The sequence below is a fragment of the Rhodamnia argentea genome, chromosome 5, assembly GCF_020921035.1.
Source record: "Rhodamnia argentea isolate NSW1041297 chromosome 5, ASM2092103v1, whole genome shotgun sequence".
NCBI classification, from domain to species: Eukaryota; Viridiplantae; Streptophyta; class Magnoliopsida; order Myrtales; family Myrtaceae; genus Rhodamnia; species Rhodamnia argentea.
Window position 1 is genome coordinate 20,586,975 of NC_063154.1, and position 16,835 is coordinate 20,603,809.

The 16,835-nt window shown below is 38.5% G+C and overlaps 1 protein-coding gene across 2 annotated transcripts; it reads right to left on the minus strand.

Annotated features, from left to right (window-relative positions):
- Nucleotides 1–4,256, minus strand: LOC115737257. Of its 2 annotated transcripts, none has more exons than XM_048278938.1 (11): nucleotides 4,066–4,256; nucleotides 3,780–3,878; nucleotides 3,281–3,406; nucleotides 3,032–3,148; nucleotides 2,505–2,945; nucleotides 1,881–2,290; nucleotides 1,491–1,590; nucleotides 1,317–1,376; nucleotides 1,144–1,230; nucleotides 901–1,029; nucleotides 1–572 (listed from the first exon to the last, which is right to left on the minus strand). In XM_048278938.1, exons 3-11 carry the CDS (start codon nucleotides 3,359–3,361, stop codon nucleotides 279–281), a joined length of 1,719 nt encoding a protein of 572 aa, XP_048134895.1. In that variant the 5' UTR covers nucleotides 3,362–3,406; nucleotides 3,780–3,878; nucleotides 4,066–4,256; the 3' UTR covers nucleotides 1–278. The 2 variants fall into 2 exon arrangements, with proteins under 2 accessions (XP_048134895.1, XP_030525160.1); XM_030669300.2 differs by having other exon boundaries at nucleotides 3,985–4,256.
- Nucleotides 4,257–16,835: the final 12,579 nt, after the last annotated feature.

Genomic DNA, 16,835 nt, shown 5'->3' on the forward strand with positions numbered 1-16,835 from the left:
AAGTCTCTCTCATAGATCGACGCACACCATTCAAGAGTTTGTGTCGTACAAACAGTCTTAACATTCCAAGATAACACATCTTTAAGGTCTCCGATTGGCTTTTACATGGAAATTTGAGGATGGATTGGAATGGCAGCTGAATCACAACTGCAGTATGTTTCTTCCAAGATAGAACTGGATTTTATAAAATAGTGAAGAAGGAAATGCTTAAGCTGTGATTCATCTGTCATTCAAAGCTTTGACCCCATTACTTGGCATAAGAAATCTCTAAGAATTTGCTATGCTAACTCACTCGAGAAAAGATACTGAAAGTCGGAGTTCTGAGGTGTCCATTCAAAGCTCTTCCAGGACCTTTTGTGAAACTGTCGGAAGCTACTTACACAAAAATCTGGCAAGCAATGTTTGAGGATCATCAGCAGGTCGGCCGCGCTCAAACCCGAGCTCTTGGCGTAAGTATCGACAAGTTTCGGTAGGAGGATCCTTTTCTTGCACAATCTGAAGTTTGACTGGAGGTACTCTTCCTTTGCAACTTTCAGCTCCTGAAATACTTTGTCAGACCTGAACACGCGAACCTGGAAAAGACATCAATGTAATCAGATTCAACATGGTCAAGAGGGAAAAAAATTGATTTGTGGGATTTATGCACCAGCTCCGTAAAATCGAACCAAGTAATATTATTCACTAAATGACAAACTGGAACATTGTCTAATTGGTTTTTGAGATTCTTGAATCTTTCTCTACATGAAACTATTGATAATACTTGCAGGAATAAGCTTAAATTTTGTGAGTGACAACTAATTCAAAACCTTATACAAATGTTGACACTTTGTGTCAGCGCAGAGGCTATCAAGTTCTATAATTTTTAGAATTTGAACTAAAAGGGTAAAGGCAGGACGTTACTGCAGGATCGGAGCGGCTTCCCAAACAGAGTGCAAAATGTGAGAGTGGTTCGGGATGGTCGATCTCATACTCTTTCGGCAGACTGTCGACTTTGAATCTCTGCTTGGATGGGAATAATATCCGCAGCCACTACAGGCAACAAAGGCCTTAAGTCAAATCATATGAAATGCAGGTGCTCTGATGCTTAGCTGAGGCAGAACAATGCAAACAATTAGCAGACTCCAGAGCAGTTGAATGACCAACCTTTCCTGGAGAAAGCAGCCTGCATTGCAAAATACTATTTTGAATTGTGTCTACGCTTATGGTGTGCCCTCCAATGTCATAAGCAGCCTGCGTAACGCTGAAGTCAGCGAACAAAATTAATAGACCTTTGGCATATTCAGTAGTATTATGTTATCAGGTTGGAAGTTGGAAACCTTGAGTAGCAGAGGCATCCTCTTCAGTTTGTTTTGCGGAATGCCATGAGCCAAAAATGACTGGAGGACAAAGCAAGAGACAGTAGTTTTGAGTTTTATGTTCTGTGATACGAGTGTGGACGAAACGAAAGCAAGAACTCAGATGCTAAAATAGAGAGAGGAAGAGAACTTAACATGCATCACTAGGGCATTGTGCACATTTATCCAAAAGGCGAGCTTCTCCTCATGTTTCAGCTTACTAGGTTCGACTCGTCGCAATTGATGCACGATTGACCTGAAACAGAGCTTACAATGTGATAAGATTCTCTATATGTGCAGAAACCGGAGCAATGCAATGTCCATGAATGCATTTTTTGTTTCTGATGTATTACTGACAAGCCCAAAAACATCTGCAGTTCCCACTAGTAGTTTGAATGGCTTGCTCTACATGATAGATGAGGAGTCTGACGTTAGACTGCCTAAAATTGATATGAATCAACCAATAGGCTACCAATCAAAAGCTGACAATAGTTTTTTGCCAAGGCACTGGAACAACAAAACTTGTGGTTGTCAAGAACATGTTACCTGTACTTCCGCAGCATGTACTCGATGCTTTTCAACCTTTCAGCATCACTGGAGATCAATTGCACTTTGAGCATAGTACCGTACGGTCCGCTGAATTCTCTTGAGCTTTCAATGTGAAAAGGGTTACCATAATGGGAATTGAAGGAGGAATATCTGCAGTGGTGTGAGCTCCGTGTGTCGCCAAGATCTCCCGAAGGATATTGGTCCACTATGTACGAAGATGGTGAATTTGGAGAGGACAGGTGATAATAGTTTGTCAAAGGTGGCTCGGCCAGCTCACAGTATATTGCTGACATGGATTTGACCATCTCTTCAGATAGCCAGTTTGGCGTCGCTAGGACATTATCGGTTATGCTCGTTCCGAGATGGTCTGCCAAACTAATTGCTTTTGAAGTAGAACATGACGCTCGCTAAACAAGCAAAGAACAGAGAAGAAAATTCACATGATTAGGAACACAGACCAGACAGCTTATATCCATAAACTGCTATTTTTAACAATTTGACATTGTACAAAGGTAACTCTGTTTTCTCTGTACCTGACGAATAAACAATCTCGGAGGACCATTAGAAACAAATTAAATCGAAGTTAACTCAGATGATCGATGAAGGAAATTAGAAACTTACCTCCAACATAAACAAAGGCAGGGAGTGGTAACCTACAGCTCTAGCAAACGAATTCTCCGGATGTGAAGTCCTGTTTGGATGAGAAGAGCGCTGAGATAGCGAGGACTGGCTTCGCTGAATACCGATGTCTGGTAGATATTTTGGAGCCCAAATGTCCTCTTCTTCTTCTTTCAAAGGACTCCCGATGGACCCCCGAGTCAAACGAGGAGGATGCCGACATGAATGAGAGAAGAAACTCTCTCTCTCCAGTGTACCCTGATGTCCGTGAATTGGCGGACTCACTTTCCCATGGGCGACGGAGGTCAACTTGCGCTCATCCTCAGTGGGTGAATGTGAAGGATGTTCATTGAACTTGTTACGGTACAAGGTGAGAAGGTACTTTTCCAGGAACACAACTTCTAATTCCAACACTGCGGTTTCGACAATCAGCTGCTCTGCTTCCTGAAATGAAGTAAAGTGAGCAAAAGACGGTATACTACAGAAAGCAGCCCGTGTTTCAGAATATTATGATGAATTCAAGTGGTTACCTTGGGGATTGTCTTTTGAGATGTACCATGGGAGAAATAGGGCCTGCGACTCAATTCCTTCTCTAATGCATTCCGCATCACAAATTGGTCCTGAAGTTCTTCTTGAAGATGCAGTATCTGCAGCAAAATCATCGAGCCACAGCGGTTTCGTTAGACGACCATTCTGGAGTGAGAAGACAACAGAAATCCAAAACAGACTGTCTGATCAAGCAAACGGGATGCGTTCGATGGCATAACTGAGATACTTACCTCTTTCTTCAATGATGTTTTGATCTCACATTGCGAGTCCTTTTTCCTTGCTGTTCCGACGGAGCCCCTGAGCTGTCCCATTTTGTTCTACCTTTCCAAGTCCAGTAACCGGCCAGCCAACTAATGCTGAAACGTAAATTCCGATGTCAAGCTTCCGACATTAGAGAGCTCTACAACAGAGTTATGGAACAGATGAAGCAACTTGAAAAAAGCTAAGTAGATGGCTTTGGGCCTTTGCTGCTGAACAACCAATAATTTTGGCCCCAAATCTCCCAGAATCTCTGCAAGAGTTCATACAAACAGATGTAATTCTTCTTCCTAATACAAAAGGGCTCATCAGTGAGGGCAAACAAAAGAAAGCCTCTCTCTGAGCTTTATCTGTTAGTACCACTCAAGAGAGCTGATGTATGCAATTCAGAAAATAGAGTTCAGTTACAACCAAAATAAAAAATAAAAAATCAAACAGCATAAACTAAGAATTGAAGGAACAAGAGCTTACGTCCTTGTTCTGCCTTTCCTCTTCGAACCGTGATATCCTCGAACCTTAAATGTTTTAAACCAAACTCAATCCCGCCACTTCTTCATGTCATGCATAACGCTTGAGAAGAAAGCAAAGAAGAACATAAGAAGAAAAGGTTGGGTTCAGGCTAGAGTCCAACCGTTGAAACTTTAACTGCACCAGCATTAATTGCGGCAAATACCACCATCAGATACTGTCCAAAGTTCCCCCAAACAGAGAAAACAACAAACGCCTAAGAAACATCCAAGCCCGACATTAAACTCACACAGAATAATCTCTGCACACACGAGGAACATAAAGCACCCCCACAACTCGGATTGATAAAGACTGGTCACCCCAACAGGTTTTGTAAAAAGTTGAATCAAATCCTGCACATCTGCATCAGCCAAAATTTGCAAACTTCCCTTGAATACAAGCCTCGGGAGCGAAAAGAACAAAAACAGTTAAACGAATAAGCGGGACAGCATGCAATGTGTTAGTGCTCACCCACATCTGATATGATCTTGTAAAGTGATTGAAAAGGAGGAGAGCAAATTTTTTTGACTTAGTCCCTTGTCTTAGAAAGCGATGCCACCTTTGAAAGTGTAAGAGGCTTTTTGGAACTGGAGGTCCTTTCTTGCATGCATTAAAAGAAGCAAAGCCAGCTCGTGGCTTCTGATCCAGAAACAGACACTTGTGGAGTTGGGCACTAATTATTTGAAAGTACACACACACACAAAAATTGAAAGGAACTAATTGGCAAGAGGCATTGGAAGACTTATATTTTTCAGGCTTTGGACATAAGGCAGGCTCTTATCACGCTTCTCTAGAAGAGTTTTGACTTATACAGTTCCACCATGGAGGATAAAAGGGGGAAAAAAAAAGTAAAGATATTCTCTTTAGCCTTTCTGAATGAATGACATACCGGTGCAACTCCTAAATAATTTTAGGCACCATTTCTTTCGCGTTTAAAAAATATTTTCTTAAAAAATTGCTTGCAACAGTTTCAAAAATGAATGAACGATAAATATTTTCATCACCTATAAAAATAGTAGACATAAATTGTTGCTATTAACGAAAACAATATCCATTAACTAATTATTTCAAGCGATACAAGCGATTTTTCTTAGGAAAATATTTTCAAATTATTTAATTTTTGCGAAACAAACCAATCCTTAATGGTATCAAGCCAAGGTATTCTACTTACCTAGAGGGGGTTTCAGGACTCCTTGATTATTCGATTAATTCCCACTTCATGTGGCAGTGAAGTGGGATTGAATTTTGTTTTGTACCCGATCTTAATAGGTTTTAGATGATTTCCGAGTTTTGGATCATTAGTACACGTTTGTAATCCCATTTACAGACCCTACAATTTTTGGACTAGTCTTAAAATGTACCTAACGAATAACGAAAAAATTATCGAAAAAGTCCTTAATGTATTACAATTGTGCCAATTTAGTACTAAATATTATTTTTTTGCCAATTCAATCCTAAACATTTTACATTTGTATTCATTCAATCCATGCGGCCAACTTTGATAGATTAGAGCTGGCGTGAATAGTTTTTAATAATATTTTAATATTACTTCGCATCTTTTTTTATTATTTATTTCTTTTCTTTTCTTTTCTTTTCTTTCTTATTCTTTTTTTCTTTCTCCTTCTTCCTCCCGCCGATGATGTCGACCTCACCCAACGACGGTGGGGTCAATCTAGCCGAGCCTTGCCTTTGGCCGGTTGCTGGATCGATGACTAGCGGGAGGAAGAAGAAGAAGAAGAAAAAAAAATTGAAAAAAATTGAAAAAAAGAGAAAATTGAAAAAATATCAAAATACTACTAAGAATTGTATTGTTAGCTAGCCGACGTCCACTTCAGCACCGGCCAGCCAAAGTTGGTCGAATGAAGAAAATTTACATAAATACAAAAGATTTAGGACTGAATTGACACAATTGGAATAAGTTTAAACTTTTTTTTGTAATTTTTCCGATGGATAACCACAATAGACAAGTGATTTCTGAAACTATTCCTACTCTTTTAAAACATTTAAGGATAATATTAATTAATTTTTCTAGGATTGCGCTTTTTCCACTCCCATTATATTAAAACACTCCCTATTACAATGTTTTTACAATATAACCTTTGTGGATCCCACCTTTTTAGGTACTCTTGGATGGCTTTCCTTCTTTATCGTTTCTCGCTTTGCTACTTTTCTTCTTCTCATTTATTTATAATAGACAAGTTTTTGACGCCCTATTCATGGTACACACCAAAAAAATCGTCACCGACATAAGCAACTCACGAAGTTGAAGATCACATTTGCAGAAACCTCCTCCTCACCCAACTATTCTTCTTCCATGTCCATTTCTTCAACTCAAAGATCAACTGCAAGTAGTAAACCCATCTCATATCTCATCACTCTTGACCCCATTTCACCACTTTTGCTCTTTTTGTTATCGTTGTCCTGTTTTCAATCAAACTATTCGATTGATCGATCACGAAAACAAGGAAGTTCAAATCCAAGAGCTGAAGACCTCACCCAAATCCTCATCAAGCTCATTAGCAATGTTTGCTTCTCCGTCTTCATCTTCTTGGTCACGATTGTCACCAATTCGCCATCACCTACCACCCTCCAAATTCATGACTCGAATATGCCCCTGCTCTCACTAAGTTGTATATGCAAACCGAAAAGCCACCTCAACAACGACAATCTCATCCTCAAGACCAGCGAGGATGTGTCCCATCCTACTTCTAAACCGATCTCGGTCACCGAGCGGCCATTGCCGACAATCGAGAGGGCGGAGGAGGTGATTGCGAACTTGACCCTTAAGTCGAGTCTTTATACGATGAGGCGGCCAAGTTGCCCTTCAATTGTTCGGATCCTTGTGTTCTCATTGCCAGTAAGTTCAATGCGAGAGTCTCTAGGTCTATTGTGTTCATGGGTATCAAACTTTGGTTCAAGATTCAAAATTGATAGAGTGCAATGTTGCTAGTGCGACAAGTGACCAACGCAAACCGCTCTTGAACCTGGATGAGAATTAAGAGGGAAAAAAGAGAAGAAAAAGAAGGAGGAAAATGGGACCCACAACAAAAGACGAAGAAAATAAATGGGACAAGATGCTTAAAAAATGGGGAGATCCCATGAAGGTTAATACCGTCAAAAAATTGTCATAGAGAGTGTTTTAGCCATGGTGGGAGTGGAAAAAGCACAATCCTTTTGTTAACCTTAAAACACGACATTATTATAATAGACTAACAATTCAACCACAACATCCACCAAGTGAAGCCTAACTTTCATTTTAGAGGATTGTTGGGCCTTCTATTTTTACGATGGGAATGACTTCAAATATCTGCAATTCTTATGTTTTGCAATGTGGAGGTTTCCTTAATCGGAGATAATGCCCAGGTTGTCGATAAATAGTAGTGGTAGCGAATTTGAGATGATTTATTATATATCAATTAATAAAATCACGGATTTCACACAATTTACGGATGCCCGACTACTTTAGCGAACCGGGTTGATGATAAACTATGACGAATTTGGGAAATAATTAAGAATTATTCTTTGTAATTGTGACTCTTAGTGGATCTTACTCATCTGTCCATTTCTCCCCCACGGAGAGACCAAAAAAAAAAAGTTGACCCAACTTTAATCATATAATCATTAGCTTTGTCACTTCACCAAGAAATTTTGCATGAGCCAACGGATCGACAGAAATCCCATCAAGAAAATAATCCTCATCTTTCTCGAACTTAGTAAAATGATTAACCTTAACCTTACACCAACTCTTCCCACCTCCCAAAAGTGACAGGGCTAAAATCAGGAAACTATTAAATATAATTTTTCAACCGCAAGTGGGGCCAAGTTAGTATTGGCTTCCCTTTTCTGTGATTAAAATTAATGATAACATGGATAATTGGGCATTAGAATATTGCATGGGGTTCGCTTGTCTTACTTTTGGTTCTCATGCCGAATTGCACGCCAAAATCAAAGGCTATTTCTCAGCAGAAAGAGATAGGGTTTGCGGGTCAAGAGAATAAAATACTACTTAAGGGTGCATCATCACAAAGTAGAATATTTTTCCTAAAAGCGACATTTTTCTAGTGTATACAAGCCAACTATAAACGCAACTTGGCATAGCCTAGAGTGGAAAATATACTTCCGGTTCATAAGAAAATATCTAATGCCTATGTACTAGGTTAGGTCTAGTATCAAAATGCCAGTACAAATTTGTCATCTACTTTCCATACAACTACAAGTACAGATATGAGGCTTTCAACATGTGAAATTCAATGGCATTGATAATATAATGAATCCTAATGTCTATAGAAACTTAATAAATCTATTGGACATTTACCAACTCTAATTATTGGTTCATACTCTTATTTTCCATGGAAATTTTAGAAGTTTGCTAGACTAATGAAAGATACAAAATGTAAGTAGCAGCATTGCCATATTAGTAATTCAGAACATTCAGAAGATCAGCGGGAATTTCTACCAATCTCTACTGTTCGGCTGGTACTCTTACGTCTAACACAGACTGAATAATCCTGCGATAAACTACCAAATTATGGTACTACATGTATGACTTTGCTGAACGTATAGGTTTCATGGAAAATTCTGATTTTTACCACATCACTTTGAAATGCCCTGCATAATAAATTCCTAGTCGTTATTTTAAAAAATATCCTAGAAGGATAGCATCATGCACAGTAAACTCTCAGTGCGCACTAGCTTGTAATATGTTCCAGTCATTAGATTTTGCATTTTAGATCATGTTCAATTAAATGAAAAGTGTATAATTCCATTCGTTACTTTTGTATGGTTTAATGGAACATTGGTAACTTGCTTGAGGAAGGGTATTGACAAATTCCTCTGATTTTTAAGTTCTCGATCCATACGGCTATTGGGATATGTTTACCAGCAGTCCTAAAAATTATTACGAAAGTGTAATTGAGTCCTAAAACTTGCAAAAAGTGCAACCGAGTCCTAAAACTTGTCAAATTCTTGTAATCGAGTCATTCTGTTAGCTCCGTTTAATTTAGATAACGAAAAATGTTGACGTGGCATTTTTTTAATATTTCCCTTTCCTACGTGGTGATGACAGGACTATGACAATATCGTATTGATCTAAATCTGATTTTTAATATAATTTTATTTAAAATAATTTAAAAAAATAAGGTAAAGTTAAATAAAATAAAAAAAGCAGAACCAATGGTGAGGCCTTCAAGCCCTTGCCGTTGTCACCCCACCACCCACCAAGAAGGGCTGGCAATGGTGGGGAAGTGGTCGTTGGACCCTAACTAGAGGTCGACAACCCTCACCTCTAGCGGGGGTTGGCTACCAAATCTGGGTGAGGGTCATGGTCCTCCCCCGGATCGAACAAAGGTCATCGAGCCTCGCTAGTTCTGGCCAATAGCCACCACTAGTGGGGGTTGGCTACCACCGGTAGCCCTTGGCCGATCTGGATGATGGTCACGACTTTAGCCTAGATGTGAGTGAGGGCTAACCGACCCTTGCCGACCATTTCCCCACTATCGTCGGCCCTTCCTAGCGATGGTGGGGCAGCAACGATGAGGGCTTCAAGTCCTTGCCGCTGGTTTTGCTTTTGCTTCTAGAAAGACTAATTTAAATAAAAAGTATATTAAAAATTGTATTTGGGCCAAAATAACGTCGTTTTAGCCATGTTATCACCACGTAGGAGGGATAAAATATTAAAAAAGGCTACGTCATTATTTTTCGTTAGCCAAATTAGATGGAGTTAATGGATGAACTAGATTGCACATTGACAAGTTTTAGGACTCGATTGCACTTTTTACAAATTTTAGGACTCAATTGCATTTTCATGACAAGTTTTAGGATTTTTAACGAACATATCCTTTTCTTTTTTTCCAAAAAATTATACAGGTTTGATTAATCTTCTTATTAGATGAATGTGTGATTTAATACTTAAAATACTCTAACCTCCCCATCACGCATAGGCTAGACTTTGACCTAAGCCTAAAACATCAACATATATAATTGAAAAAGATTTGAACTCAAAATCTCCTACTTTTGATATTAAGTTGAGGGAACTATGATGAATAAAATATTACATTTTTCTGTCATCACAATTCTCAACTCCATGTAATATTTTATATGATCAGTGCCAATTATTCAAAAGCTTAAACTGTTAGATAAATGCGTGATTTAATACTTACATATTTGAACATTTTCTATGACACTAATTTGTCGAGGTGTATTGGTTGGAAGTACATCGACACTGATAATTAGTCATAATTATTCACTGATTAAGCCTTACAGAATTAATGTGGGATGTGTTACACATTGGTTAATGTCAATAATGAATGCAGTTGGCTCAACAATCTACCAGTTACCTGATCCTCTGTTGGCACTCAAATTACTAAACTTCAACAGCTATCATTTTAGAGTGTTACAAACTGACTCATTTATAGTACGACCACATTCTTTTTTTTTTTTTTTTGCGCATATAGTACGACCACATTAATGATATCATTTGTAACAACCTGAGCTGATCCACGTGGATCATACCCGCGAAAAGAATTAACCAAGTAGTAATCATAAGGGATGGATTTCTAGTTATAAATCAAGTAAACAATCCTCTCCCATCTTATTTGGGTTTCAAGTGTCACAATTGCTCTGATTTTTCAGAATTAGATGGGTGGAAATTACAATACACACAAACAGGCATATACATACAAGTATGGAGAGAGAGAGAGAGAGCGAGAGAGAGACAGAGACAGAGAGAGAGGTGAGATGACTCCTATATAAAGGTCGCATTTCATAAAGGCAAACAACCTCAAAAGGGCTGAAAGTAAAAAAAGGGCCAAAGTTGATAGATATTTCTATGATAAGAACTCACTAGCATATGGTGGGTATTTCCCTACTACTTTGAAAAATTAGGGTCCAACCTATTTGGTCCCTTCTGTCTGAGTCAAAAAAGAGTTTCACTTCAGAAAAAGCTTGTTGCCTTTATAACTTGGGGATGGTGCTGGTTTGTATGGAATTAAAAGATAGTGAAAAGTTAGGGCTCCAGGTTCAAGAACATTCACCATCTCTTAACGTCTATATTGAAACGGTCCGATTATGACATTCCATTTGCACATATGGCTCCGTTTGTCTCGCAAAAAATGACGATTTAGAAAACATTTTCTTAAAAATGCCACTTGTATCGCTTGCAAAAAATAAATAAACAAAAAAGTATTTTCATCGTCCATGTAAACGTTCAGAAAAAAAGTGTTGTCGACAACGAAAAGATTTTCATTTGACTAATTATTTCTAGTGATACGAACGATCATTTTTAGGAAAATATTTTTCAAGTCGTTCATTTTCCAAGAACAAACCGAGCCTATTCTTACAGAAAATTCGTTTGGTGTATATTCAAATGAAAAAAAATCGTATGGGAATTGCATCCATCGTGCATAGAAAAGCAGCATTTAAAATCGAGCTAACATTTCCTCCCCTCCCGATTTGAATAAATTTCCTCATCCCTCCTTGTTATGGTGAATTCAAACCAAACAGTAGACGCCTTAGTGGCTGTTATCCACGTATACGGAAATCCTAGCAAAACCCGCTCCTCTCTTTGAAATCACTAAGCTTCCATGTCGCTGTCGTCGCCTTCACTTCTTCATGGCCCCTCAACCTCAATTGCCGCAACCATTGCCAATCCGTTATAGCCCTCGACCATCTCTCTCTCTCTCTCTCTCTCTCTCTCTCTCTCTCTCTCTCTCCACCGTATGATAAGACCGACCTCATCCACTAGGCCGCCATCACCTCCCACATAGCCATCCCTGCTTTCAAGCTCCATCGATCGTGACATCAACCACCACGCAGTCGCTTAGGCGGATAAAACTTGTCCTAAACCCAGACAAATCCTGGAAAATGCTTCCTAGATCAACGATAACCCTCTATCTTGATGAGGGCTTTCATTGCTCGATGGCGAAGGCGGCCCCACCCAAATCATCGACTGCCTGCATGTTCGCACACAAACAGAGAGGGAGAGAGAGACGGAAGTCAAGTGCACAAAAAATAGCCGAGGGATCAGAGAGAGATGAGGAGAGAACGAAGGGGGAACTGACGGGTGCTGAAGTCTTGTTTGTACGTGTGTGCATGTGTCACAAGATAGAAATCACAAACAAATAATTTTAGGATTTACTGTTGTACATATAATGGGACTCAATTGACAAAAAAGAGAGTTAAGGATTGAATTGATACGATTGCAATAGGTTTAAAGACTTCTTTGATAATTGTCCCTCTGCATTCTATTACAAGATAAATTGTTGCATCCATGTTTGAGCGCTTCAAAATTCAAATCTCCATTCAAAGCTTGAGATTATTCTCATTTGACCTTCCATCGTGACCAATCCTCGTAACCATACACTTTGTTTATAGTTGTTCTTGTCGTTAAGATATTGTCGAAGTTTAGACCACATTGTGTAAAATCTGAGTAAAGAAAGATTACATTTCCTCTTTACTTATTTACTATACTCGTAACACAACAATCAATGCTTGAATATTTTCTTAGCCCCTTGACATGATTGTCTTTTCTAGCTAAGCATGCACCCCAACCCAACTCTGCCCATTCAGGTTATAACAGTATCAAGTTGATTCGATAGAATGTAAGTTCAAGCTCGACTCAACTCGTATACTTAATACTTGAAACTAAACTCGAGCTTGATTGAGTATCGCGTTTTCTGCTCGACCTTGACTCAACTAGAAGATCAAGATACTCAAGCTCGACTTCATTTGATTGGGTCATAATCCATTTATAAAGGAAATCGAGCATGAGCTATCTCGGAAAGTGCTCAAATAAAGTGGGTGTATGAAGCGATCTTGAGGATGTCTGTGTTTATCTTAGTTAATAAATAATTTTCAAAAACCAATAGAAATTCAATTAGTTAGGCTGGATTAAGCTCGAGCAAGTTGAATCAGCTTCACCTCATTGCTTGTATAGTAAAACCGATCTATTATATTAATTTATTGAGAGAGAGAGAGAGAGAGAGAGAGAGAGAAGTTTCTAATTTGGCAACATGCCAATCGTCAACCGTCCATAAGTCCATGTCAATGGAAGCAAAATAGAAAATTTTTTTGAAGTTTCTTCTTCTTCTTCCACACTCTCTCTCGAGCAAGTCAATCACAGTTTTCCGAGGAAACTGACAGAACAGACATGCTTCTTTCAAGAAAACTCGAGTTGCATTTATTATCTTCTTTAACCCAAAAAAATGACAAAGATTCTACAGACTCCACAGCAACATCTGATTTAGTGCACAATGAAGCCCATTGTTTATTTCAATTCGAGTCTGATCTGCTTGGGAAACCCTCTTAGAGTCAAACTATCCCTCTGAACATAAAGTTTCAAAGTTATCAATTTTATTTTATTAAATATGTTTGTTTCTGGGCCAAAACATATGTTGCAGTTGGCTTGAAAGGAAAATTATTAAGGCTGTCAAACTCATTAATCAATCTTTATTGTTGTTACACAAATTTTGAATGTGTATGTATATACCAAATACATTCTCGCGCTACATAGATCGCTTGTGTACTTGTTCGCTTCCAATTCTTACGTGAACATGAAATGACTTTTGCTTACCCGCTATAGTGATATGAAATAATTTTCGATGATGTTTCTATTTCAACCAGCTCGCGATGCTTTTTCAAGGATTTTCTAAACAAGGGGTGGTAACCCTAGATAAATTTGAAATCCTTATTCAACTCTGTGTTCGAGAGCAATGCGTTTGTGGGAAAGAAACACATTTCTCAAAACTTGAGTGAGAATTTGTGGGTGGTCAAGAAAATAAAAAAAGAGATCATGAGGAAGATTCAACATGGTCACATCTCTCTCACGTGGTTGCATTGAGACAAAACCCTAGTTTAATCAACTTAGAGTATGATAGAAAAGAGAAGTTGGTTTGCAAAGATCGAAGTTGCAGAGATTTCTTAAAAACCATGTGGAAGAATCTTTTGTATCGAGATTGGTTAGGAGGGAGCTCCTAGATTTGGGAAACCCTAGAAGAGACAGATTTCTGAGGAGTGAAGTTTCCAAAGGTTTAGTCAATGCCAATGATATGAGCAAAAAGGCTTTCTTTTGCCTTTTGTCTTTTCTCCTCTTGGGTATTCCACCCATTGGCAGCGGCCTTCAACTCCGCTTTGCCCATTAGATTAAGCAAAATATTATATAGTAATGCATAGTGATTGTAGCTGACATTGTTTTTACATTTATAATAGATATGTGTTTTCGAGAAAAATACTTGGAACCAGCGGATGTTTTCCTAATTTTGATTTCCCATTTACCCATGAATATGATTCATTTTAGAGGCCCCAATTTCCCTCCCTTGACATCAAAGGTGTCAAGTGGGTTGGTTAGGTCGGGTTTGAACAGACTAAAAATGGGTTCAACTCCAATTGACCTATTTACATCCAATAACATTGTGATAATACATACCCAACCCGATCCATACATATTCAGGTCAACCCAAACAACCCTGTTATGAAGTCATTAGTTAAAATGGTTTCCTTTTTTTTTTTTTTTATCCATATAGGGAGGTGACCACTTCAAGTGGAGTGTCTATTAGAGAGTGTGGGAGCAACGTGCCTTAACTCTTGGTTAAATAGGTGGAAAGTGTTCTCTCCAAACCCTCTAAAACCCATCATTAATTGGGCTTCGCATTTTAAGCTATATCTAAAATCTTAGACAGCCCAAACATCAATTACCTCTTTAACCAGTTAAAATATGGGTCCACGATCCGTTTTTCCACCTCTACTTGACAGTAGTCTATCAGTATCATTTGGGAATGAGTTAAAAATAAGTAAAACTAAAAGAGAGGAATTAAACTCAAAAGAGGCCTTTTGACCAATTTCTTACTAATTAGTTTGTTAATTATAGTAGATGAAGTGTTCTACATATGCACCTGGGATTTTTCAAAACATTTCCACCACTTAGCCTGCAATGGAGCAACTACTGCATTTGGCAAGGTAAGGAAATAATATAGCTCCTGATAATCCAGTGGAGAAAATTTGCAAGACGGATGCCAATTCAAATCTGAACTTTTCAATTTTGCCAATTTATTATTTAATCTATGTGCAAAATTCAATTGTCGTCTTTCCGGTCAGTTTTACATCGAAAATCGTCGATGTGGTGTCTAGTTATTGTCCGTATAATGTAATTAGCCATTTCTAGCGGAAATCGCCCAAATAACTACATTGCAATTTTGCTCAAAGATTTAATGCTGAATTGACATTCGTACAGTAGGTTTATGACTAACTGGATAATTTCTCCTAACCCAACATGTTCTGTTACTTTTTCCGTCATTGGTTAAGAAACAGAAGTCTACATAATCTGTCTTGATTCTTTCCATTTCTTTTTGTAAGACTAAAGTTTGAAGTGGTTCTCCTGCATATGGAGTGCATTGCATGGAATTACTTCTAAACTTATTGTCGACTCGGCCCAGACTCTCCATGGACCATATTACTTGGCCTCGGATCCTACGGTGATATGACTGTCTGACTTCACTCGAAAACGACATCGTTTTGAGAAATTTTACAGATTTTCTTTTATTTCTTTTTTTTTTTCTCCTTTCCCTCACTGGTCATCTTCCTCTCCCCTGCCCTCCCCTTCCCTCTCTCTCCCTTACTAGGATTCCTAGCTAGCCCGCTTCTATATTCAATAAATTTGATTGGATATCCACGTAATTAAGTTCTCAAGTTGAGCAAGGTATTCAGGGTTGGGCATAATTCAGGAAAAATACCGAAAATATCCTAAATCTATTGGACGACCGTCAATTTAGTTCCAAAATTTTTCAACTTAGCCAATGTAGTTTTAAACCTTTTGACGACTTTCCAACATTATTCTTCCAACCAATTTATATAAAAAATAGTTGATATGCTAGTCTGGGGCAACCATCTTGTATAGCACGATGGGAGTCCAATGTGGGCCACATTTATTCAAAACGACGTCGTTTCCAGTATTTTTTTTTTTTTCAATTTTCTAATTTTTTTAATCTTTTCTTTGTTTTTCTCCTTTTACCTCCGCCATCTACAACAACGAGGGCGTAGGCTTCAGCTCCTCCCGTGGCAGGCGAGGGCCCTCATCATCAACGACAGGATCCGAAAAGGCCCATCAGAGGGCCTGAGGATATGAACAGCAGGATTGCTCGCCTGGCCTCTCGGTCCCGCTGCAACTCGTGTATATCGCATCAGAAACATGATTTCTTACGGAATTGCCACCTCACTTTTGTGCCTTCTTGCCTCATCTAAGAAAATTGATGAAAGCCAAAACTTGGTGAAATTATGCTTGAAAAGCAACTACACAAGACCCCAAGAGATGATCGAGAGACGCATCTCTATCTCAGAAAATTATCTCACAAGAGGGCCTTTTCTTTTGGTTAAAGAAAAAAAAAAAAAAAACATGATCTTGTGGCCAGCGAGGACTTGCAGGCCTTCACTCATATTTGGGCGAGTTAACCGGATATCAAAAATTTTAACCAAAAAAAAAAAAGATAAATAGAAAAAATCTGTAAAATTGCTCAAAACAACGCCATTTTGAGTGGAGTCAGACACATCAAATCACCAACCGTGCCCCGTCAATAATTTCCGACTTAAATTGGCCATATAGACTATACTGAAAACTTGGGACCGAATTGACAACACAATAGGTTTTGGACTTTTTGAATAATTTTCCCCTAATAGAAGTGCCTCCATGTGCAACTGCACAAGGAATGCGCTAATGTGCTTTTCTAACCAGCCAAGCTTCCCTATGATTCTATCGACATAAAGTGATCTATCAACTTTCTGAGTTGTTTAAAAATCTATCCAGTCCCTGTTGTGGCCCGAGTGCGTTTACCAATCCACACAGGATCTTCTAAGTTTTTTCCCTACGTTTGACATCCAAACACTGGATATTACGAATTCAAGCAGTTGCTCTCTGTACTTAGTTCTGCTTAAAATGAGCACTGACGAAATGTAGGTGTAACGAAATGTAACCAATGCTTGTTGCTATGTGTATGTCCATTTAAATTGAGAATAAAGTGCTTATTATGTATGATA